At 49.6% G+C, this 25,526-nt stretch overlaps 1 protein-coding gene across 1 annotated transcript in view; it reads left to right on the top strand.

The window, feature by feature from the left end:
* Positions 1 to 13,470, top strand: part of Otud7a (OTU deubiquitinase 7A) — a 247,082-nt gene extending 233,612 nt beyond the window's left edge. The window contains exons 12-14 of the mRNA XM_050140410.1: positions 8,592 to 8,706; positions 8,869 to 8,953; positions 10,323 to 13,470. Of these exons, the coding sequence (XP_049996367.1) occupies positions 8,592 to 8,706; positions 8,869 to 8,953; positions 10,323 to 11,750 (1,628 nt within the window). The 3' untranslated portion in view covers positions 11,751 to 13,470. The remainder of the gene's footprint in view (positions 1 to 8,591; positions 8,707 to 8,868; positions 8,954 to 10,322) is intronic.
* The last annotated feature ends 12,056 nt before the right edge of the window (positions 13,471 to 25,526 follow it).

Genomic DNA, 25,526 nt, shown 5'->3' on the forward strand with positions numbered 1-25,526 from the left:
CTGTCTGCATTTGATAGCACCATTTCCCAAAATACCAACCAATCGCAGGCAGAGTGCCCGACAAGACACCTGCAGCCTTATCCTGTCTCACTGCAGCCTCTATGGGTGCAGAGGGTGCAAGCATTCTCTGTCCTCACAAGATGGTTCTGGGCTAGGACAGCAGGTCCCGCCACACAGGGCTCTGGTGGATCTCATTGAATGTACTTTCCATATACAGGTGGGTTTCGGAGGCCTTTCCAGGGGTGACTGCCTAGCCTTTGCCATTTTCCATCCCCCACTTCACAGAGGAGGAAAGTGAGGAGGGAGAGCCCATCTCCAGGGAACGGTCACAGTCACAAAGCGAGGTGGTGGCAGATGAGTAGGTGGATACTATGCCTTCTGAAAGATACAAAGGCAGCTGTCCAGTGAGTGTGTGGTGTGCAAGCACTAGACAGAGGCCATAGGAAGTGGTGTCTCAGGTCAGCACTTGCACAGACTCACACAGCTTTGACCTGGTGATGCAGGAGCCTTCAGTGTTAGGGAAGGGGAGCCCGGGCTGTACTGCCTCACAAGGGCTACTGCCGGCAGTATGTGAGGTGATTGCAAAGATACAGCTCTTGAATAAAAACAGCTGGGGTGCACTGAAGTCAAGACACCCTACAGTGTCCTTATGCCTTTCCAGGGGAAGCTAAGGGCAGCAAGGGCAGCTTCAGACTCTGGGAGAAGGAAGGCCTGCACACAGTCAGGTTTACAATTCGTTTATTGCAACAGAAAGTCAACACAAACAACTGAAAAGGAATTTCACCAAAAGCAACTGGCAACCTTGTCTCTTAGACAGTACACATTTATAAAAATTGGGCATCCAAGCCGGGCAGTGGTGGCGCATGCCTTTAATCCCAGCACTCGGGAGGCAGAGGCAGGCGGATCTCTGTGAGTTCGAGACCAGCCTGGTCTACAAGAGCTAGTGCTAGGACAGGCTCCAAAGCTACAGAGAAACCCTGTCTCAAAAAACTAAAAAAAAAAAAATTTTTTAAAAATGGGGCATCCAGAGGTCTGGGGGAGCCACTAAGTATGTAAGCGGCCTGTCAGATACAGTTGGTGTGTAACCCACAGTAAAAACAAACATTAATGTGTATCAGTATTCCCCGGGCCAAATATATTAGGAAGTTTTTATGATAGTGGGACCCAAACCCAGGGCCTAGTGTCCTGCTACTGAGCTGCTCCTCCAGCCCTGATCACATGATGGTGTGACTTCTAGGACCTTCAACAATAAGTGCTTTGTCCTACAGGAGTGGTTACCAATCAGTAAAACCAATTCTTTTCCAGTAGCTACTTGTGTTCACATATGAGAATTAGTATATATTTGCTTAAATGAAATTTTATAATAGGATATTATTAATGCAATATTCTAAACCAAGGTTATTTTCACTCAGTTGCCTTTCTCTATCGTATACCAGTCAGACTGGCCTGTGGCACAGCAGTGCATCCAATACCTAGGAGCACACTTGTGGGGCGAGGGTCTGTGATGGGAAAGAGGCTGTAGAAGCCAGGATGTACCTAAGACGTGTGGCCAGTGCTGTCCCTGCACTTAGTGTCCCTTTCTTTAGCAGCATCCTTCGTTTACCAGTTGCCATGGAGAGTCTCGGGGGGAGGAGGTGGGCTGCCAGGCCTCCCGAGACACCGCTCCCTGCTGCTGCTCTATGGATCTCAGAACATGCACACTGAGCAGTGCCAAGTCTTCCAGGCACACCATCACCATGCCTACATGGCTGGCTGTTTTAACCCAACCAGGGGCAGCAAGGCAAAGACAGGCACTTAGGAAATGACAGACACATACACAGAAGAGTTGGGATCGGGTTGGCTGTATGTGCTTTGATGAAGCCATACCAATCACACTATAATTGAAACCTCCCTGTGATTGTTATGTACAGAATGGGCTAGGACACCACAGGAAGTGTCCGTAGGCCAGCAGTCTCCAGCTATAAGCATCAGGGAGGAGGAAGCTGCAGTTGCCTGTAAACATTTGTACTTGCATACACTGACCAACCATCTGTAAAGATTAGTCCCTGGACCAAAGGAAGGTGTTGCCATTCCAAGCCTGACCTAAGAATGGTCTTGTTAATTTCTCATGGGTCTGAGGCATTGGTCCTCGACATTGCTGTGCCCAGTCATTAGGAAGTTCATCTGATCCTTATACATTTACTCGTGACTTCCTCACCTCCCCACACTCCGCCAACACCTGATGGAGGAAGAGCCAGGGTGAGGGCTCCTGGACTTTCAGTTTACAGCCCAGACTGTCACATTTGGCACACTTGACTCTTGACCAACACACTTCACAAGAGATTAAAAGGAGGCCAGGGGTTATGGACAAACTTATTGGCTATAGGACCCTCTACCAGGTTGCATACGAGGAGCAAGCCCTTGAGCCCTTGAGTGCTACTGTCTGCCTACATCTTGACCCTGGATATCTAGCCCCCAGGACTGAGAGGAAAATCACTCAGTTGCTAACTGGCAACCTAGACTACTGTGTTCTGTCCCAATAGCTCAAGTTAGTGGCACTGGGAACCATACAGGAATGAAAGAACCTGTGTTGCTGAAGATTCCCTAACGACAATCTCCCTCTCCCGGCTCAGGTAAAAGCAGGCAGCGCCACTCATACCTGCATATGCACATGCTCAGTGCATGCCTCAGTTACTATGGTGGCTAAAGGTTCTCCCCATCCTCCAGGCTGCATGTTGGGCTTCTGGGCTCCTGGGGATTAGAGTAGGGCGCCAACCAATAGATGGGCAGACACTCTGTAAGCTACTGAGATGGTGTGGCTGAGTGACAGCAAGAATGGGTTTGCCTTTCTCCTTTCATGGTTGTTAGCAAGGCAGAACACTCCCCCATCCCTAGCTCACTTTCTGCTGGACCCATCACATCCAGCTACAGTATGAAAATATTAAACAGAACATTCCAGAAATCAACAGAGACCACATTCCCACTGTTTTATTTTATTTCAGTGTATTTTATGCAGTTCCATTGCATTAGTTATTGCTGAGAATTTCTTACTGTGATTAATTTATATTAAACTCCACCACTGGTATGTTCATATAGGAAAAAGTTCAGTATGCAAGAGGGTGAGAAGCACTATCCAGACAACCACTGGGGCCGTCAGATGTGGGTAAGGTGGCTGGCGCATTTGCTGTGTACACCTGGAAACAATTTAGAAGTTTGCTTATGTCTGTGTTTGGAGAGCTGGTCTCTTTATCATCATGTAAATGGTCCTCTTCTTTGTAACCGTTTTTTCTGGACTCTTCTTTGTCTGATATTAGGTGGCTCCCCCTAGCTCTTTGTTTCAGAGAGTGTCTTTTACCTATGTCTTTAGATTCATAGTTATTGTAGGGAGTGCAGACTTGAGGCTTGTTTCGCTTAATCCCAATCTAACAGTGTTATCCTTTGACAGTGTTGACTGTTTGCATGTGATTATATGAATGATTCGGATCGGTGAAAGCCCACCATCTCTGCTAGTCTTTTCTCCTCGTTCCGTCTGGTTTTGGTTTCTCACCTGTCGTCCTATCCTGAATTGATGGTGGTCCTTAATGACTGTTTGCCCGGATTATTTACCTACTAGTGTTTATCTTACCTGGGGTTTACGGACAGAATCATTAAGGAGAGCCTCACACTCTCTGCACTCCTTCCTTCCCCTCACCGTGGACAAGGTACAGCACAGCTCTCTTGGCTGTCCAGATCTGGTTATCTCTGAAGTGCTAAAAAGGAGAGAAAAGGGAATTTTATCTTCACCTTCATCTATTCCATTTTCATCACTCTGGGTAATTCAAGTCACTGCTGGTGTCCCCTTCCACTCTCCAGTGTAGATCAGCAGGCAATGAACGGCTCCTTTGGGCTTGAGAAAGCCTTGGATGGCCTTTGTGTCTCAGAGCTCTCTTAGAGGCAGAATTAGCAGATTTTTCTCATCCCTTTAAGTGATGCCGCCTGCTATCTTCTGTCTCCGTTCACCCTGATCTGTGTGCTGCAGTCTTACTTCCTTTCTCTGTATCTAACTTGTCTTTCTTCTTTGCCTTCGCTTTCAGAAGCTGCGGGTGCTGTGGGAAGGGATGGTTTTGTTGTTGTGTTGCTGTTATTCATTTTCCCTAGTAATATTCTCATGGTTTTCCTGATCTGTGGTGGTTTCGTTCGCTTGCTCTGTGTGTGTCTGTGTGTGTATGTGTATCTGTGTTTGCATGCATGTGTGTGTATGTGTGTGCATGCGTGTATCTGTGTGCGTGCATCTGTGTATGTACATGCGTGTGTGTGCATGTGTATCTGTGTGCGTGTGTCTGTGTGCATGTGTGTGCGTGCGTGTGTGTATCTGTGCATATGTGTGCATGCGTGCGTGTCTGTGTTTACGTGCGTGTTGTGCGTGTGTATCTGTGTGTGTATCTGTGTGTGATATTTTCTCTACCTCTCTCTCATCCCTCTGGAGTGACTCTAACACAGCCTTCAGCTGAGTTTGCTGACCTGCGGCTCATGGGTGTCCCTGCCTCCTACCCAACCTTTTCTACTTTGTATTACAGCTTGGCTGATTCCGACTGTCCCGTCCTGAGGCCCACAGATTCCTTGCTTGCCTGTGGATCTCTTGAAGCTGTTCTTCATCTCAGTTGTAGTTTGCTGTGGGTTTTGTTTTGTCTGATACTATTGTTTTATTTCTGTGTTTTCCTTTTGGAACTTTATTTCTTCTCTCCTCTAAAATCAGACACCAAACCCTTTCTTTTCTATCAGTTTCTATCATCAATCAGTAATTTACTCTTAATGCCCAATAGTTTCAACATGTCCGTTGTATCTCAGTCGGTACTTCTTGTGGTTTCAGGCACCCACTGGGGATCTTGGGGTGCAGATAAAGGAGAGTGGGGTGCGCTTGCTTTAATGCTGTGAAGTACTGTAAGAAGCATGCAAACATGTAGTGGCGCTGTCTGTTTAGAGAAACAGCCCCTTTATCATTGTCTCGAGTATCATGGCTTTCATAAAACAGGTCAGGCAAAAGATAACAAAGTGGTGTCTTTAAAGACTGAAAGAAAGTCTGCCAGTCTCAAATTCTGTATCTACTACCAAAGCCCCACAACGTGCAGGAAACAGACTTGTCGAACAAAACAAAATAGCTTCACGGTGCACACCCGTCGTTACGACTGCACACCCATGTTAGTCCTGTGCTTTTAGCTCTGTGCCTTGTCAACACACGCGAGTGCCCATGACTTCTCTCCGGGGCAGGCTTCCTGCTGAAAAGTCAGTCATTGTTCTTCTAAGACAAGAAAGACTTGGGAAATCACTTCATTCCCAGAAACGGGCACATTCTGTTTCTCTTTAGTGCGCATGCCGGAATCTGTCAGGACACATGAGGGAGGTCACCCCCTCCCAGGAAACAGAGACATACACCTGTTTAAACACAACACCAGAGAACACTGTCCTCATCGCACCCCAACTTTGTGTACCTGCGCTCTGCAGCTTACACTCCTGCTCCTCAGTGGAGAGAGGAGAGCAGGGAACACTTTCCGGGAATGCATTTCCGTCATATTCACGGGGAGGGTTAGGGCGCACCTGTGTACTCAGGCTTGCAAGCACCAAAGGTCTTTGTTGTGTCTCCCTCAGTCACTCAGCACCTTGGCTTTGGAGACATGGTCTATTGCAGAATCTGGAGCTTGGTGATTTGGTTGTTACCGTCCAGCAAGCCCCAGGGATTTCCTCCTGTCTGTCTCCCCAGCGCTGGGATTACAGACGTATATGTCCACACCCAACCTTTACATAGGTGCTGGGTATTAACCCCCATGTTGGCATGGCCATTCCTCCAGCCCCTCACACAGCTTTTTTTGTGAACACCGTGCTTGCTTGGTCCTGTAGATGGGAGCTTATTGGTTCCCTTCTCTTCCCTGGAGGAAGGGTCTGCACAGCTTCAGTGGCTTGCATTCTTTTTTCATGAGTGCAACCCTTTTTAGCTAAGTTCTTCCTATTTGGGTCTAAGTCAACCCCTCCTAGCTGTCCTCCCTTGGAAGCTTCTTTCTTTCCTTAGATTTGAGACACTTACATCCGCTGTGGTGTCAGTTCAGGGGTTGGTTAAAGACAAGCTGTGATTTTGCAGCTTTATCGTTGTAATAGCAAACATCCCAAACAGAAATACCCATTGTGTTCCATAAAATAAATATTCCAAATCTTCATTAGCTTGTTGGAAATACCATATGTCGGTTTACAGGCTAAAAGTCAGAAAGAGCTCTTTCCAAAACAGAAAAGTAAATCCTCTTGGACCTATTTTGAAAGCCTTTGCTATTCCTGACATCTGCCACCAGGTGGTGCTCTGCCACGCAACCAAGCGTCTGCCTGGGTAAAGCAGGTGTTCAATAACAATTTTCCATGTACATGTGACAGGAATGGAGTGCAGTGGAAGCACATGCGGAGGATCTGCTTTTGAGGCGTCCCTGGATGTACCTTCCCTCAGCCCTCAAACAGGCTGAGCTGTAGGTCCCCAGCCCCTCACTCAGGTTGACAGGTTGTCAGGCTCTTTCCAGTGGATAGGCTGGGGAACCCAGTCCAGCCCATCTGCCGAGGGTAAGAATGCCCAGGCACCCTGTAACAGGAGGGTAAGAATGGTGGGGTGTCCTAGTTAGGTAATTTATCAGAAACAAAACAAAACCATAGCGACTTACAACAGACAGGGTGGGCTCCCTAAGTAAACAATCTGATAACAGAGGTTCTGATTAGCAGGCAATTCTTCCTGGGGTTCAAGAGCCTGCTCCAGCCGCCTCATGCTCATAGTCCTACTGTCTTTACAGGAGACATGGGCAGAGAGGGGGAAGCCCCAGATCTTACCACGGTACTCTACTCAAGGCCTATGTATTCAGCAAGCAAATGCCCCCAAGGCTAAGAGGATGGAAGTACAGTCACAGCTGGCAGATGGTTCTCCAACCAACACTGTCCCATGAAGGGGTAGCCAGACGAACCCAGAATGCCCAAATTATACCCACAGGAACTGATTCTGATGGCTTATTATTGTCTAGAGCAATCTTTCCCCAAATCCCTTGATTTCAGGATCCACAGGAGGCATATTTACAATGTAGTCCTCCATCCTCACTCAGGACTCATGGGTTGGCTGGCCCTCTGCATGCAGGAGTGCAGAGCCCTAGGAGTCTGGGAAGCAGTGTTGGTAAGGAGCACCTCTGCTGCCCCTAGACACTGGTGAGAAGCCAGGCTAAGGCCTCAATGTTTGTGACCTGTAGACGTCACCCAACGGAGACCTGTTCCTGAGCTAGCCCAGAAGCCCACTGTGCAGCTAAGCTGAGAAAAGGGAGGCCACATCAAAGCAGAAGCTGAGATGCTACCGCCTCCTCCCCATCAGACCCTGCCTGCACTGCCCCATCCCTGGCCACACAGTGAAACCCCCTAACTAGCCCATAAATAGCAAACTGCCTTTCTTTTAAGGTAGAGATTGCGCTGACAGTCTCCTTTAGCAACACTAGAGGGTAGCATTGAGTCCAGTTTCAGACTTCCCAGTATCGGCTCCTGGATTTTCTGTTTTGTTTGCCTTTTTGTTCCTGCCATGGCACTGCGTGGTATGACTCATGGGCTATGGCAAGCAAAGGAACAAAGCAGCTGCCAGATGCCCTGGGCTGGGCTTCTCAGCTGTGGTGGAGACCCCAGAGGGGTGGGGCGTTCTAAGTGGGGTGATACAGAGGAGACCGGCACTCATTTGGAAGGTGAAATTGGAAACCATCTCCCTACTTCTTCCTGTTCAAGATTCCTGGCAACACCCTTAGGAGAAGGCAGATGTGACACTAAGGATTCCATTTTCTGGGTATCCGGGACCCCTCGGGAAGTCTTACCAGATTCCAGTACATCTGTAGATACCCACTCCTAGCCCCCCTGATCTCTGACACTAGTGTGCTTCCGTCCATATGCTGTGGGGTGAACCAACTCCTGAGAAACAGCAGGCCAGAGCCCCACCTAATCACCACCTCCACAGAGGGCTCCCTCTCCGCTCACCTTTTAAACAGGCGGTGGCCCAGCACTGCCTAGTGTGGGGTTGCCTGCCTGTGTCCTGCGTAGGTAAGCCCCCTGTGAGCAGGCTCAGGGGCTCTGCAGCCCCCACCCCACCCCAGTCTTGCTGCAGTAGAACTCAGCACACACCTCTCCTGACTTACAAACTCTGCCGGTCCCCAAGATGAAATGGAGGCAAGAAGAGGCCACTAGCAAAGTGGCCTCCTCCGTACACCTCAACAGGCTGGGTCTTTGCTGGGAAGTAACAGAAGCAGTCGTGGGGTTTTTGTGGTTTGTTTGTTTTTTCATCCTGACATGCAGAGGGGTCCCTGTCCTATTAACAGAAAGAGACCCAGGCATTCCAGGTGCTGCCTCCACCAGCTCTTCATCTACATCATGAGAAATGGTTAACGTGGGCGATTTTGAAACCCATGCTCTTAACACTCCTGGTACAGAAGTTCTGCGTCTACTTTGTCTCCACGGGGTTCCTGTCACCAGGACAGCTAGCCTTGATTTTCCCTTACAGAGCTCTGAGTTCTGCTGAGGCCCCCAGCCTCCTTGCAGGCGGGTGAGCTGCCTGCCACCATTCCGTTCTCTCTCTTCTGTTTCAGCCGTCATCCCCCTGACGGATTCGGAGCACAAGCTGCTGCCCTTGCACTTTGCGGTGGACCCCGGAAAGGACTGGGAGTGGGGGAAAGATGATAACGACAATGCCCGGCTAGCCCAGTAAGACGTGCTCCACAGTCCGGTCCCTAGCCCAGCGGTCCGTGGGAGAGACGCAGTGGGGCTCCTGTTGGGGGTGGGGATAGAGGGCAGAGAGGATTGCGTGGGCAGACGAGGGAGCTCATGCCACCTCCGGAGCTTTTCACTCAAGTCTTCTTTTGTCAGCCTCATCCTGTCTCTAGAAGCCAAGCTGAACCTTCTACACAGCTACATGAATGTGACATGGATCCGCATCCCCTCTGAGACCCGGGTGAGCCTCACGTGCACGGGAGCCCCAACCTTGTGATGGGAGGAGGGGAGGAGGGTAGCCGTTCTACACTGTGTGGGATATAAAGCACTCCCCTCCCGAATGACAGGGAGGGGGCACGCTGGCCACCCGCAGCTGCGGCCCAGAGGCCCCACCCCCTCATGTGCCAGGTTCCCAGTCCAACCAAAGACTTCCTGTTGGTGCAAGTGGGGGCGTGTGTGTGCGCGCGTGTGTGTACACGCAGTGTGTGTGTGTGTACATGCAAGTGTGCGCCCCAGTTAGGTTTTCCCCCTCTTATTTTGCACAGCAGGAGAGGAATAACACGCCCACTCACAAAACAAACCGTAGGCAAGTCATAACACAAAACTATCTCTGCTGAGATCGGAACAAGATGTGCTGCTGCAGAGCGGAATTAATTATAACTGTGTGTGGATCCTTAGAAGAGCTGGGGAGCCGACAGCGCTAGTCCTCAGCGTGCCCCCTCCCCTCCCCGAGGCGGAGGTGGCCGCAGGTGAAGTTGGCAGAAGGCAGAGAGCCGCCCACCCAACGCCTGCCTTAGGGGAACTATTGGGCGGCCCCTATTTGCAGATGCTGAGAGATTTCGTTTTAAGTCTGTGACTGATGTTTTCATAATCTCGGGAGGGAACTCCCAGGGAAAGGGATTTGTTAAAATTGCGTTTAAATAATTGGTCCTCCCTGACATCCGTTTACTTAAGCATTCAGCAGGCTCTAAGAACTGAAAGGAGGGACCCTGCTGAGTGGTGTCTTCCCCACTGCTCTGGGGGCTCATTTCCCCTTCACCGGCACAGCATCCGAGCAGGGCGCCCCCGCGTGGCTCTGATTCGCCGTGTTTCTGAGGGCACAAGGGACAACCAGGCAGTGGCAATTCCTGCCTCTCCCGTGCTGGAAGATGCCACTGTGCCCCAGGATGTTGCTCTCTAAAACCCACAAGACCTGGTGTCTCTCTATAAAATATTCTGAGGCTCTGGAACTCCACTCCAGGGTGCTTAAGGGCACTCTGACTCTACTCATCCCCTGGGGATTCTAGACTAGTTATCTATGAATTCCAAGATAAAGTTTGTGCTCACTCCCTAAAAGGATGGCACCAAAGGTATGAGGTCTCTTCCAGATAACTTTACCAGCACCAGAGCCTGCCTTCCACCCTTGCAAAGATCAGGGCTCTGTGTAAGATAAACACATCCCTCTCTAGTAGACCCCACCGTCTCCCACCCTCACCCACCAACAGTAGAGACCAAAAAAAAAAAAAAAAAAAAAAGGCCAGTGTCCTGTTCTCAGCTCCACCTGTGTTCTTGGGGCCTACACGGTGACACCTTTTATAACGGCCTTCCTTTCCTGCCTTGCCTCTCCACAGGCTCCCCTTGCACAGCCAGAGTCTCCAACAGCCTCAGCAGGGGAGGATGTGCAGTCCCTGGCCGACTCACTGGACTCGGACCGCGATTCTGTGTGCAGCAATTCCAACAGCAATAATGGCAAGAACGGTAAGGACAAGGAGAAGGAGAAACAGCGCAAGGACAAGGACAAGACGCGCGCAGACTCCGTGGCCAACAAGCTGGGCAGCTTCAGCAAGACGCTGGGCATCAAGCTGAAGAAAAACATGGGCGGGCTGGGCGGCCTGGTGCACGGTAAGATGGGTCGCGCCAACTCTGCCAATGGCAAGAACGGCGACAGCGCCGAGCGCAGCAAGGAGAAGAAGTCCAAGTCGCGCAAGGGCAGTAAAGAGGAATCGGGAGCGTCGGCTAGCACTTCGCCCTCAGAGAAGACCACGCCGTCGCCCACGGACAAGGCGGCGGGAACGTCGCCGGCCGACAAGGGCAGCGGGCCACGGGGCGACGCCTGGAAGTACAGCACGGACGTGAAGCTGAGCCTCAACATCCTGCGCGCCGCCATGCAGGGCGAGCGCAAGTTCATCTTCGCTGGCCTGCTGCTCACCAGCCACCGGCACCAGTTCCACGAGGAGATGATCGGCTACTACCTGACCAGCGCGCAGGAGCGCTTTAGCGCGGAGCAGGAGCAGCGGCGCCGGGACGCTGCGGCGGCAGCCAGCGCCACGGCCACGGCCACGGCCACCGCCACAACCAAGCGACCGGCGCGCAGGCCCGAGGCTGAGGGGACGCCAGGCCCGGAGCGCGCCTCGCCGGGCCCGCCAGCCGCGCCGCCCACGCAGCTGGTGCTCAAGCTCAAGGAGCGGCCGAGTCCGGGATCTAGCGCGAACGCGCGGGCGACGCGGGCGGCGGGTGGCGCGGCGTCCCCGGGTCCGGGCGGTGGCGCGCGTCGCGCGGGAACCGGCACGGGTGGCCCGGCCCCAGGCCGCAGCCCACCCGCGCCCGCGCGCCAAAGCGTCATTCACGTACAGGCGGCCCGGGACGAGGCGTGCGCGCCGGCCGTGGGCGCGCTGCGACCGTGCGCCACCTACCCGCAGCAGAACCGCTCGCTCTGGTCCCAGAGCTACAGCCCAGCGCGCGGCGCCTTGCGTACGGTCAACACGGTGGAGTCGCTGGCGCCCGGCGGAGCGGACTCCCCGGGGCCCGCGGAGCACAAGTCGCAGACCTACAGCAACGGCTTCGGCGCGGCCCGCGACGGCCTGGAGTTCGCCGATGCCGACGCGCCGGCCACGCGCTCGAACGCAGAGTGTGGCCGCGGTGGCCCCGGGCCCGCTCAGCGGCGCTGCCAGCGAGAGAACTGCGCGTTCTACGGGCGCGCCGAGACCGAGCACTTCTGCTCCTACTGCTACCGCGAGGAGCTGCGGCGGCGGCGCGAGGCGCGCGCTGCGCGGCCCTGAGCCGCCCGAGACTGCTTTTCCATCCTGTGGGTCTTTTTTTAACTTGCTCTGGTCAGCCGAAGGGCCGGCGCCTCCTCCTCGGTCAGTGCCGTGTATGTGTTTGGTCAAACGTTCCTAATGGTGCCTGAACCTACACTGATGCCACTCAGGTAGTAGACGGATAGGAAACAAGTCATACTGTTGGAAGTGGGTGTGCTAGCCTAGCATCTGCCTCGTACCTGTGGAAACTCAATAGCCATTGCAAGAGTATTTTTGTTCCTCTATACGAGAAATAAAGAAAATCGCAGCCCTTTGTTTTTAGAAGGGAGTGTTTTACATGCTTCCCCCTCCCCAACCTAGGGACTGACCTTTTCCAAGTAGCGGTCACATGCGTGCAGTTGGTAGCACGCAGGGTTTAGAAACAAACGCGCAGCCAGGCCTGAGGGGAGCCACCTCCGCGGCTCCCATGTCCTTCCCACCTGGGTCCCTGAAGACCTCCAGCAGGCACTTTGCTACCCGCTGACGCTGGCCCCTTAGGACTCCCCAGCTCCATCTCATAAGCAAATCCTCCCACAGCCCCCAGCTCGAGCAACATTCACACTGCCATCCAAGCCGCGGGCGACCACAGAATGGGCACCGGACAACCTACCTCTCAGGGCACGGTGAGGTGTAGCGATCGCTCCAGTGCAGAGCCGCTCTTGTGACCGGAGCTTCCCAGAGACACTTGGGGGTGCGAAAAAGCTGGGTCCTGAACTCCTGCTCGTATTGGCCCACCTATGAGCCAGAGTGACAGGCTGCTCGTGTCTCCTTTGAAGACATGTGTACAGTGGACTGTCGCTGGAGAGTCCTTTAGGAGGTGATATCACATCCGTGCCCCAGAGGAGGGGACAGAATTGACCCCTTGGTCACTGTGTCGGCCCCAAAGTGGGCTGCTTTGAACCCAGCCTGGCCTCCTTCCGTAAGTTAGGGGCTGAGAGAGGGCCGGGAGGAAACTACCCCTACTCCACCTGCCATCTGTCAGGGTTCAGACAGGTTAAAGGGCTCTCTGCTGGTGGAGACCCTTCACGGGGCAGGTGGCCCTGCTCCTGGCTCCATGCCACATTGAGGGAGCAGCCCAATCTCTGAGCAGTCTCCTTTCTGGTGCCTCCTACATTTCTTGAGGAAAATTTAAAAAAAAAAAATAATGTGTCCTTAGCTACCCTATTTTGAGCAGCAATATGCAGCCTCTTCCTTCAAGATTACCTCCGCAGACCACTGTTCTTGACCAAGGACACCGCGAGGCTAGCCTGTCTCACTAAAGAGCAAGCTTGCTTCCAGGAAATACGGAGAAGATGGGTAAAATCCTCGCTAACGAAACAATACTTTCATACCTGTGAGAGCTTTAGACCAGCCCCTCCCCCCGTAACCCTAAGACAGGAGAAAGCACCTGCTTCCCCCTCAGAGAGCGCAGGAGATGGGTCCCACCTTCGCTGGAGCCAGCCTCTCCTCCTGAAAGCATGTTTCATCCCGTGACATCCAGAGCAGCAAGAGCAAAAATTAAAAAAAAAAAATTTAAAAAAGGAAAAATAAAAAGTTTTCAAAAGATGGGGAGGGAATTTTTTTTACCTGTTTGGAAGATGGTAATACAATAACTGAGTCTCTCCTGTGAGTACTTCCTTTTTGTTTTTAATTATTCCACAGCCTGTGGAGTTTTCAGTAATGTATTCAAGTTTTGCATAAAGTGGTTCCTTAAATCAAAATTATTTATTAAATAGACTCTTTAAGAAGTTTTTCCAAAGTTTTATTTTCGTGTTGAACAAGATGCTTTAAGTGTGTGGTAATAACTGATATTCATGACCCTGATAGTACTGGGGTTTCTTTTGTTACTCAGAAAAAAAAATATTCTCAGAAAAGTCTCTCACTGAGAGGGTTTGTGGCAGCTTTTTTGGGGGGGGGGGGGCTGGTTTCTTTCAAACACATCACCTGAACAGCTCTTTCACCCTCCAGCGCTGTAGGTCACAGAAGCCTCTGCTTCCAGCAAAGTGGGCTGCCCTAGCTCATGCCTCATCCCTCAGAGCACCCACCTGATGTCTCAGTGTGTATTCAGAAGCCCAGTGCGTAGACACAGGAGGCGGGTATTCATGTTTGCCTTTCTCGTACTGTTAAAACAACCAACAAGAAATTTCCAAACCTGGCTATGCAAATCCTTCATCTTTCTCATGCACTCTGCCAGAAAAAAAAAAAAGTAACAAATAAGACAGAGGATTAAAGTAGTTCGTTGTAATAAACCCTCCCAAACGGGATAATGATACGTACTCTTGAAGCGTGACAGCAGATCCTATCTCCATTGCAAAGTTACTTCTCCTCCCCATCTAATGATGAATGTGCCAGACAGAAGAGCCTGGGGCATAGACCCAGACTGCAGACTTGCGATCCAGGACGAATAAAAGGCCCCAGCCTCTCAACTTGGTCTCATTGGGCTAGACAAGGTGGAGCAGCGGTTGAGGCCAGCTCCAAACAGTCCACGAGGTTAAGAGTAGCCATTGCCTTCTGAGAGAAGAGCAGCTTCTGTGTAGTATTAAAAGTGGAGAGCCGGCCGGCGGCGGTGGCGCACGCCTTTAATCCCAGCACTCGGGAGGCAGAGGCAGGCGGATCTCTGTGAGTTCGAGATCAGCCTGGTCTACAGAGCTAGTTCCAGGACAGGCTCCAAAGCCACAGAGAAACCCTGTCTCGGAAAACAACAACAACAACAACAACAAAAGTGGAGAGAGGCCAGTGTAGTGTGAACATAATGTTTCTGGGTGCCCGCAGCCTGCTTCGTGATCTTAAAAGAGGTGACTGCTGTGCCCTCTGACCATGCTTAGTGGCTGGAGACAGGAACGCGTAGACCAAATTCCCCAAGATGTCTTTGACCGGGCCGCCCTTTGTGGACCAAAGAAAGGGACGAGGATAGGGAGTCCCAACTGATGTGTTGAGGGACACCGCGCACGCCAGTAGTGAGCAGCGCTCCCCATCTGATCTAGCCAGACTTTCCGAGAGAGATGGGTGTCTCTAAGCAACAGTAAATGTCCAGGAGAACAGATATTTCTAAGCCCTGTGGAGATTATTTCAGAGGTTCACAGTTCCTTCCCAGGCATCGCCTAGGGGTGGTTTTATTACTTTGGCAAGGGAAGCAGTTTTTGAGTGTATTGTTTGTAGACTTTATGCACTGTTGCGTTCAAGTTTTATAGGCCAACTTGAAACTGTACTCTACGAGTTATTTTTATACGACTCTCAGACGTGCCACAGAGGAATACCTTGCACCCTTCTTTTCACGGAGTTGTCCCTTGGAAGAGTGAGTCGGGGTGGGCGGGGCTGCACTGTGGGATGGTGGAGTCTCAGCGCCTTGGTGCGGACCCTCTGACACTGGGACCGTGTAAATGTTTTCTCCGTCTTGACTGAGCTCTTAGTTTGTTTTCTTCTGTGTATGGGTTCGTGCGGCTGCATCTTTTCTTATCAATGAAAAATTTGTCCCTAAGTTCCGGTGTCCCTTTCCTTACCTTTGAACCTAATGTTTTCCAAATTTAATGGTATCCAAAATAACTTACAAATTCTGCTAGCATATTGTCATGAGTATCTCATTATAACAGAAGATGAAAGAGCCACCCCAGTGCAGGCCTCAGGGTGTGGAGTCCCCCATGAGGTCAGTACAAGCCCCAAGGCTCTGGGCAGAGCCAGCTGTAGCAAGGCCCGCCCTTTGCATCTGTAAGTTTATTTTGCAAACTCTCCTAACTGTAAAACCAGACCTTTCCCATCAAAATATATTTCACGTTGATTGGGAAAAAAATAAACAAGGAGGTGGGCAGGGTTGTAGATACTGGTGCTGGGAAATTTGTGAAAGACAGAAAAAGGAGAGAATGACATTTGCACTGGGTGGGTCTTCATTGTTTATATCAAGGCTTGGAGTAAAGCTAAGGGCACCTGCCTCATGTTTGAGGTTTCTTTGTGACATGCTGTTTGCCCCTGATCATAGAAAGGACTTTGCATATCAGTTCCTCCCATGTTCTTTGCTTCCAAGGCTTCTAATAAGGAGAAAGTATTTTGGTAACTGAGTGAGCTAGCTCTGGCCTTAACCCAACCCATGTGAGATAGAAGAGTGGCCCAGGTTCGAGCTCTTGGAGGCTCCTGCTCTTGTCCTTTGAAGAGAAGCACTTGTGAGAAATCCGGAGGTGGCCAGTACTCCTGGCCCCAGGAAACAGGCAGGTCCCTTCCCAAAAGCCTTACATAGCAGCTCTCCAGACCTCTGAGCACCCCGCCTCTCTTTGCTAATCCATGTGGATGGAGGTCTTCAGGGCAGAGACCCCCACTTCTTCTTGCTGCCTTCAGATCCTCCCTATTGGCCAGGCCTATGGGGCAGCACTGGTTCTGTTGATCTAAAGCCTGGTTCTGAAGAGTTAACCTTGCTCTCACAGAGCTGGGGCCAGGTAGTTCATCCTAGAGGCTCTGTACTCCACAGGGATGCTGGGAGTGGCCCACCCCAGACCTCCTCTGTGAAGAATGTCTCTAAGGAAGACCAGGAGTCTCAGGACAACTCCCAACAGCAGACAAGATCATCTGAGAGTTTTCAGCGTGGGGTGAGATATATCCGCAGCACACAGGCTGGTGCTTTCCCCAAAGAGCCAGCCCTCCTCCCACTCCACCGCCGCGTAGAGAAGAGGGAGGGAGGCACCCTACAGAGATGCCTGAGGATCTGCAGGAGTGCATGGTCTGTATGGGTGTGGAACACTCAGCGCACACTCAGAAGCCATCGTCCCCAAACATGCTAGCCGTATGGCCCTTCCTAATAATGCAGAATAATTCATTAAAATTTGAGTTTTTAATATTTTAGTTTAAAAATTTTTTAAAAGATCACAACCCCTAATTATGTTTAAATGAAACGATGCACACTGCTGTGTTATTCCTCCAGAGAATATCCCATAGAAGTGTGTGTGCATATTACGTATATGCATGTATATTCTGTTTAACATCAGCTGAGGAATATCAGTTGGTTTTAAATGGCATCTGCTCAAAACCAAAGCAGTGAAATCAGCCATTTCAGAATCTGTCTCCACATTCTGAAGGATAGCTTCCCAGGAGAACACAATTTCCATGACATAGTAAGCGCCAAGATTTTACAAAGCCCGCCCTGAACCAGTATGTTCTTGGCCAGAGACGGGGTCATCTGATTACCAGGCAGCCTCTGGCCTCAGGGCCTTTGTATATGTTGTTCCTTCTGTTCTTCACTTCACTGCCGCCCTTCAGCAAGGCCTCCTCCAACTTGGCTATATAGGAAGCTGATATGTCCCACCCTCCCTTCCGTGTTCAGCTTCCTCTCACAGCCCCTGGTCAACTACTCATTCTTTCGGTATGCCACAGCCCCCAGGTTCCCATAGAATGTAAGCTCCCTGCAGGCAGGACTTCCCATATATCTTGTCCACTGCTGTGTCCTGGTGCCTACAGGGGTGCCTGACACACACTAGGCACTGGATAAATACTGGTTGAAGAAAAGAAATGAGATCACTCATTTGATACGACACCACAAAATGTCAGTTTCATTCTTCATCGAGTCCTGATTTTTCTGCTACCGTTACACATAAAAACTGTGAGCTGGTCAGGTGGTCTGGGTCATCAGGACTAGAGGTATCAAGTGACTAGCTATGGCAGCTTATCATTGGTAACAGCAGTGGTCACCGTCCGTCTCAGAGTGGGCCCTGTAGCCAAGCCTTTCCTCACAGTGGGGCCCTGCTATTTGCAGGGGGCATTTTGAGTCAAGCTGAGGTAAAAATGGTCCAGAGCGGGTAGCTCATAGAATGAGATGCGCTACGGAGAGTCCCATCATACTGGCTATAATGTCATTGGAGATTCCAACCGTTCCAAAGGAGCCTTTCTAATCGATTCCTAGGTATCCATCTGTCCTTCCTGTACCAGACACAGTGGCGCAGGTGTCCCAGCCCAGATGAAGGATTCCTTCTCCAGTTACCAAAACGCGGGGCAGCAAAAGGAAAGGAAGTGATCCCTCTGGTGATTTGGGACGGTGGTGGGATTCACTGGGTGTGACACTGGGTGTACACTGGAGTGACAGAAAGCCACACACACCTCCATGGACCTAGGACACTAATGGAGACACCCTCCCACTAATGGACTCCACCTCACCCACCGAAGGGACCGCTGCTCCAAAGCCTATTCCCTCTGCCAGGTATTTTTCACAGCTACCTAACCACACTGTTTACTTCCTGGTCCTTTGGCCAAATTCATTTTCCTCTAAGAATCACTGGCAAAACACTGTTACAGGCTGCTCATTGGGCCTTTATCCTCCCGTGGCCTGTTGTAAAGGCTGTGTCCTCTTTTATCTTCTTCCGTGGTTCTTGCTTTCCTCTCTCTCTGGATGCTATACTGTAGGGTTCCTCTCAGGTGTGATATCCCCCATAAATCCCTTCTGCATCTGTCCAGCTGTGCAAATGGGCACTTGCACGTGTGTCCCCATACTTGAATTGCCAAATATGTAATATTCCTTTCACTGCTGCCCGACCAACTTGGGCCCCTGCTCCTGCCAGGACTCAGAGGGGACATAGCTTCCCAGAGGGCACTGCTCACCCTGGCGAGTGCCCAGGGGCGGCCCAACTCTCAGCCTCCATGTGAGCACATCAGAGTTTGAATGAATGGTTTGGCAGTGAGAGGAGGGCAGCACTCACCCATGACCCAAGCTAAGGCATAGGCATGAGCATACCATACAGACCAGCCATGTCTAAGAGTCCAGCACACAGAGACCAACCTGCCTCCCACAGAACCAGTATCATGGAGCTTAGCTCTGCCACAACCCCAAGTGGCAGACACTGGGCCCCCAGTGACACAAATAAAGGAACACTTAGGCGCAGAAAGCAGGCTCAACTGAGTCCAAGCAGGGACTAAGCTTGGTGACCCATCACTGCCTCATGGACAGAGAGCCTGCATTCCATCCCCCCTCGTTTTTGACAAACTGGCCTCCATGTACCTGGAAGCATTGATGCTGATTATAACAAAGGATTCCTCAGCCTGTGCTTGCCTAGTTCCTTTAAATGGGCATTTAGCCTCATGCAATCATGAATTCTCTCTCTCTCTCTCTCTCTCTCTCTCTCTCTCTCTCTCTCTCTCTCTCTCTCTCTCTCTCTCTCTCGACTGATTTAGGGATGAAATAGATTGCTTTGCTTTCTATTTATTTTATTATTGTGGACAAAGAAAAACACTGAGGCAAAAATGGGTCATAGATCACCATGTTTCAACCAAGTTGTTCAAAAAATCCTTTCTGCCCACACGTTGAGTGTTCATGCTAATTCCATACAAGTCTTCTCTTCCATCTGGTCCATTGTCGGTGAAGAAACCCATTGTAAGCGCTGTCTACAGTGACGAGGTTGCTCCTTTGTGAAGTATTAAAGCACCGAAGCGATTTTTTGCAATATGTAGTAAACCTTGCTTTCATTTTGGAAAACTCCCAGTAATGACCTACTGCATTTTTTTATAGAAGAACAGTATTTCATTCCTTTCTTTTATGAAAGATTATTTTAAGTAAAAATAGCTCTGTAACCCGTGTGACGTGGCTTCTCCATTATTGATACAGAGGAGCTTTGATGCCGACTCAATAAAACGACCGTGTTTGTAAAGCGCGAGTTGATCCAGTTATTTAGTCGCCCCGAGTCCTAGGTACTCAGTAAGATGCCATCGGAGGGGATCATTACGAAGCCAGGGAGATGACTCAGCAGATACAAGTGCTCGCTTCACAACAAAATTACCTGAATTTGAACCTACATAAAGGCAGAAGGAGAGAACCGACTCCAAAGAGTTGTCCTCTGAGCTCCACGTGCATGCCAGTGTGCACACAACAACAATAGCGATCATGGTTTCAACAGTCTTTATGGCCTAGGAGGAGGAGGATTGAAGTGGGCGTGTGTGCGCCCCTGTTTAGAGGAGAATGTGTTTTTCCCTTTAGAAGGAATGTGAACCCCATGATCCCAGGATTTCCTTTTGCTAACGCTCAGGACGCTTCCTGCACGGATGAAAACTGAAGAGTCCCTAGGCATGTAATCCCCAGGGGCTGTGGTGGTAAGCAAAAGATACAGCTGCCCGGGTGACAGATTTTGATTTATGCTTTCCTGGTTTCCTGAAATGTAGAAGAACTAAGGAATTGTCTTTCTTTCCCTGGGAAGAGTCCAGAGTCCTGGGTCTCTCTCAGGCACAGCACTGTGCCAGGACTCAGATAGAGCCATGCATCCAGTGCCCACTGCACGCTGTGCCCTGATCTTAGTATGGGGACAGTGGTAGAGGGTGACCTGTCTCCTGCACTGAATGGCAGGCACATTCCTCTCATGTGGAGTCCAGTCTATACAGCAGCCTGGAAGGGAGACAGCCAAAGCCTCATCTTGTAGAGAGTCAGGATCTGGACCCAGACGTGCCTGGCATAAAGTGTGTGCTCTTAAACTCTCTGCAGAATCCCGGTCCACAGGAGGCAGGACCTGCCTGGCAGGAATGTCCAGTCCAGGGAAGCTGGCACACAAATCCTCATCTGACTCCTGGAAGCCAAGCATTAGCACAAACGGGAGAATCTTAGAAAGATCTAGACTAGCCTGTGGGGTTCGCTGGGACAAAAGCCTATATACCTCCAGGGTCCAGCTGAGGCCAATAAGTTCCCATTGTGTCTGACTCTGGTGGTCTACCACAGGAGACCTTGGGACTGGCTAGAGGGTAGAAGGAGGCTCGTCTTAGTTCTTCAGGTTGGCAGAAAGTACCACACCAACCCTGGCTCTCGACTTCTATTCTGTAACACACACACACACACACACACACACACACACACACACACATATATATATATATATATATATATAGAGAGAGAGAGAGAGAGAGAGAGAGATATAGATATAGATATAGATATAGATATAGATATAGATATAGATATAGATATAGATATAGATATAGATATAGATATAGATATATAGATAAAGTTCTTAAGCATGCCATGAAATACATACATCATTTGGAAAACCAAAGATGCCTCCGGGAGTTCAAGAGATGGCTGAGTGGGTAAGAGGTTAGGAGTGCTCTCCCAGAGGACTTAGTTCCTAGCACCTGTGTTGGTTACGTCATAATTGCCTGTAACTCCAAAGCCGGGGGATTGGATGCCTTCTCCTGTCCGACACACACACACACACCTCCCCCCTCCCCCACGAACACACTGATAAATAAAAATAAATCGTTAAAGAAAAGGATGTCTCCGTCATTTTTAAAAGAGGGATTTTAAAATGGAGAACTAGACAAGCTAATATGGGAAGATGAAAAACACAAACAGGGAACCGAGATCACAGAGAACCGTCTGCGGGAGGCAGCTGCCTCTCCCAGCTGTAGCTCCGTGATAAAGCGCTTGCTAAACGTGTGCAAGCCCCTCAGTTCAGTCCCCAGTGCACACAAGCCAAGAGGAGGGGGCTCTCCTGAGTGGGGTCCAGGCCTGTGGAGAGGGCAGAGGGAGCCCTGCTCAGCTGGGGCTCTGGCTTAAGAAGCCCAGAGGACACAGAGCTGGGCTCTGGTATCTGAGCACAAGTTGTTGACAATCTCTGAAAGATTCTTCTATATGGAGGGAACGAACTGGAACAAATTGCAGCTGGTAAGGGAAGAAGCGTTGCTAGGACAACGGTGACAGAAAGTGAAGCAAGCCCTCTGTGTGTGTCCCCGCCACACACTCACAGTGTGCACAGTGTACAGTTGTCCCCGTGTCAGAAGGACTCGTCCCAGCACCCCCCCACACAAATATCACAAGCCACAGATGCTCCCAGTCTTTCTTAAAGTGACAGTGTCCGCAGAGAGCCTCTGTACATCTCCTGCAGACTTTAACTCATTAGACACAGGAGGCCAGATACTAAGGAATGTTAGTTGTCACTGTTATACTTGCCAGGCTCAGAGACTAGCCTCTCAAGAAAATGCCTGGTCATGAGGATATTTCTCCTCCAGTAAATTTGCTCTGTGTATGATTGAATTTTCAGCCCGCAGATATGGAGCTATAGATTTGTAGACATGTGTGCATGTGCATGCGTGCGTGCACACACACACACACACACACACAGTAAGGAAGAAAATATGCCTCTTCTACAACCCCTTGGGTCCTGGCAATCATCCCTAAGTCCCTGCTCTGTGGCTGACCCACGTTTCCTTCACTCTTCTTGGGCATTTTCCTCATAGGAATCCAGACTTTTGTTCCTGAAGACCGAGCGTCCTCAAAGGCCATTTATTGGATGCTAGTTTGCTATTAACTTTTATGTGGGAACGTGGACTTCACTGAAGCCTTCCAAAAGAGGGCCCTGGGTTCCACACATGATGCCCCTGGTAACACATTATGCCCTATTTTGAAAAAAAAAAAAAAAACCCTTTTTGTTGCAGGAGGTCCTTCCGTTCCTTCAGCCAATAGCTGCTGAGATACCAGCCCATTGGGGCGTGGTCTCTCTCTCTCTTTAAAAAAGCTGCCACTGCTCTCTGGCTTCCAGCTCCACTTCTGGCGACTAGGCTCCCTTCCTGATTGCAGTGAGGACTGTTGTCTGGGACGGTGATCTGTAAGTTTTTCCCCCTTACATAAATAACCATTCTATTAATCATAATTCCAAACTGGTGTGGGATGTGACTTACACCTTCACCTTTTCTTGAATAAAGACTCAGTTCTCCAGCATCACCTGGAGATGTGCACCAACCAGGCTAAGGGAAGTTGCCCTGATTATATAATCACTGAGGGGGGAAAACCCATCACGGTGAGCAGAACAAGGCCCTGACTGGAAACCTAGACTCTATGAATGGTGGGGAGAACTAAGTGTCCATTTGCATCCACAGCTCTCTATGCTTTATTGCGGGTACAGTGTCATCAGGTGGTTCAAGCCCCTACTGCCTTGGCTTTTCTGCCATGACAGACTGTACCTTTGAACTGTGAGGCAGAATCACCCTTTTCTTCCTGTCTTTCAGGGTGTTTACACAGCAACAGGAAAACAAAATGGAGGCACTATTGTAGATTGTCCAGGTTCTATGTGGCAAGGACATTAAGAATAATGGAGTCCATTAAAGTTCATAGAACAATTTAATAATTTAAAAAAAGATTCAGTTCCTTAGTCAGTGGAGTAATGAATGGTTTTGTGTTGACTCAGTGGCTTGCAAAGTCCCCAAGAATCTCAGCTTCTGGCTTGGTAAGATCCTAGAGCCTCCTGCTTGAAGATCCCAGGAGGGACCTAAGGTGGGAGAGGAAAGCACAGTCTCTCATTAGTACAGCACAACAGCAATGAGGTCTATTCACCAGGCCACCCTCTCTTGTCCCAGACCATGGTGGTTGCGTTCATGTCATGGGAGGGAAGTGACGACTGATTCCAGCCCTGACTTGTACCCTTCAGGACAACCTTACCCTTCAGGCAATTGTCTTCCTGCTGGAATCATGACTGCATAGCAGACAGGCAACCAAACTCACCAGGCCAGTTGCATCTGTATGACTGGAATAGAGTTAGATTAGTGACAAGGGGGTACAGTGACAGATGTACATATAGGAAAGTAAAGAGATCGATCTCTCGAATACCCTGAGACATTTGGAGGCATGTTTATACTCATCAAAAAGAACCCTGTGTGAGGAGTCGCTTGAGACTCAGGGGGACGGGTACCTTGTTCTGTGATGTCACTAGGCATCCTTGTTGCTCAATGGGCTTGTATAGAAAGAGTCCATGCTTGCATGGGCAGAGGCTTTGACTTACAAGTCACCACAGAGATCTCCTTTCCAAGGCCAGCCTACAGACCATGACTACCATCACCTTCTCACAGATGAGGCCTCTGGGGTGTCCAGGGGATTACAGGTGACCCCTTCCAAAATAGAGGGTGCAGTAATTTGGACCTGGAATGTCTCCCAGAATGTCTGCAAATTAAGGGCTTCATCCACAACTTGCTCTATCAGAATGGGCAAGAAGTTAGATTCCTAGAGGTGCCATCAAGAAATTTAACAATCTCTTCCTGTCACCCGTCTTTCCAACTATGAGGTGAACAACTGTCCCAACCACACAGTCCCACCATGATACTCCTCTCCACATGCAGGGAGACCGTGGCCTCCAAAGCTCGGCCCGAATATTCTTTTATTTCTTTGTTTCCTTATTTGACAGCACTGGAGACTGAGCCTAAGTCCTAATGCATGCTAAGCAAGTGTTCTTGACACTGAACTACAGCCTCAACCCAAACTTCTCTTCCCTTTGTAAACCAATCACCTGGGGAGATCAGAAGTGAACCGGAAGCTGATGGATGCAAAAGGAAAGCAGTTTCACGACCTGGGCAGATGCGCTCTGGATTCATATCATCAGCAAACAGTGAGAGTTTAACTTCTTTTCTGATTTGTATCCTCTTGATCTCCTTTTTGCTATCTTATTGCTCTAGCTAGGACCTCAAGAACTATATTGAATAGATATGGAGAGAGTGGACAACCTTGTCCTGTTCCTGATTTCAGTGGAATTGCTGTGAGTTTCTCTCCATTTAGTTTATGTTGGTTGTTGGCTTACTGTATATTGCCTTTATTATGTTTAGGTATATTCTTTGTATCCCTGCTCTCTTTAAGATCTTTATCATGAAGGGGTGTTGTGTTTCGTTGAAAGCTTTTTCATCATCTAATAATATGATCATGTGGTTTTTATTTTTCAATTTGCTTATATGGTGGATTACGTTGACAGATTTTTATATGTTGAACCATCCCTGCATCTCTGGAATGAAGCCAACTTGATCATGGTGGATGATGGTTCTGATGTGTTCTTGGATTCGATTTTCCAGTATTTTATTGAGTATTTTTGCATCAATGTTCATGAGTGAGATTGCTCTGTAATTCTCGTTCTTAGTAATGTCTTTGCGTGGTTTGGGTATCAGGGTAATTGTAGCCTCATAAAAAGAGTTCGGCAATGTTCCTTCTGTTTCTATTGTGTGGAACAATTGAAGAGTATTGGTATTAGTCCTTCTTTGAAAATCTTGTAGAATTCTGAAAATCTTGTAGAATTCTGAGCTGAAACCATCTGGTCCTGGGCTTTTGCTTTTTTTTTTTTTTTATGACTGCAGAAACAACGTCTTTAACAACAATTAACTCTCACAATTTTTCAGGTTTGTTGCTATTTGTTTGGTGTCAGAGCATTAAAAAGTTTTTCCTTTTTTCTAAAGTCAGGTTTAATGGCTTCTACCTCTACTCACAGCACCTGGGAGACTGAGGAAGGAATATTCTGAATTTGAGTCTAACCTCTACTACATAGCCAGTTCCATATCAGCATGGATTAAGAGACTCTTGTCTATAGAAAAGAAAAGTAAAAGATTTCTTTCCTAGGTGCCTCACCACTGCCATCAGGACAGGAACATTCCAGAACTAGAGGGAAAGAGGAAGGGAGGGAGGGAAGAAGGGAGAGAGAGAGAGCCCCATTAAGAATAAGTATCTACCAACCCGGGGAAAGAGGGTGTTACAAGTGATTCTCATGCCGCATGGCAACAGCTGATTCGAGTGTTTTTTTTTTTGTTTTGTTTTTTGTTTTGTTTTGTTTTTCAAGACAGGGTTTCTCTGTGGTTTTGGAGCCTGTCCTGGAACTAGCTCTTGTAGACCAGACTGGTCTCGAACTCACAGAGATCCGCCTGCCTCTGCCTCCCAAGTGCTGGGATTAAAGGTGTGCACCACCACCGCCTGGCTGATTCACGTGTTTTTATTGCACCTTTTTTCTTCCCTCTCAAAAAGTAAAAAGTAAAAAAGTTTGAGCCCTTTCCTGTGTGGCTATTGCTTGCAGCTCAGGACAGTAGTGCAGG

The sequence above is a fragment of the Alexandromys fortis genome, unplaced genomic scaffold (assembly GCF_014885135.2).
Source record: "Alexandromys fortis isolate MF-2015 unplaced genomic scaffold, M_Fortis_MF-2015_v1.1 scaffold_39, whole genome shotgun sequence".
NCBI lineage: Eukaryota > Metazoa > Chordata > Mammalia > Rodentia > Cricetidae > Alexandromys > Alexandromys fortis.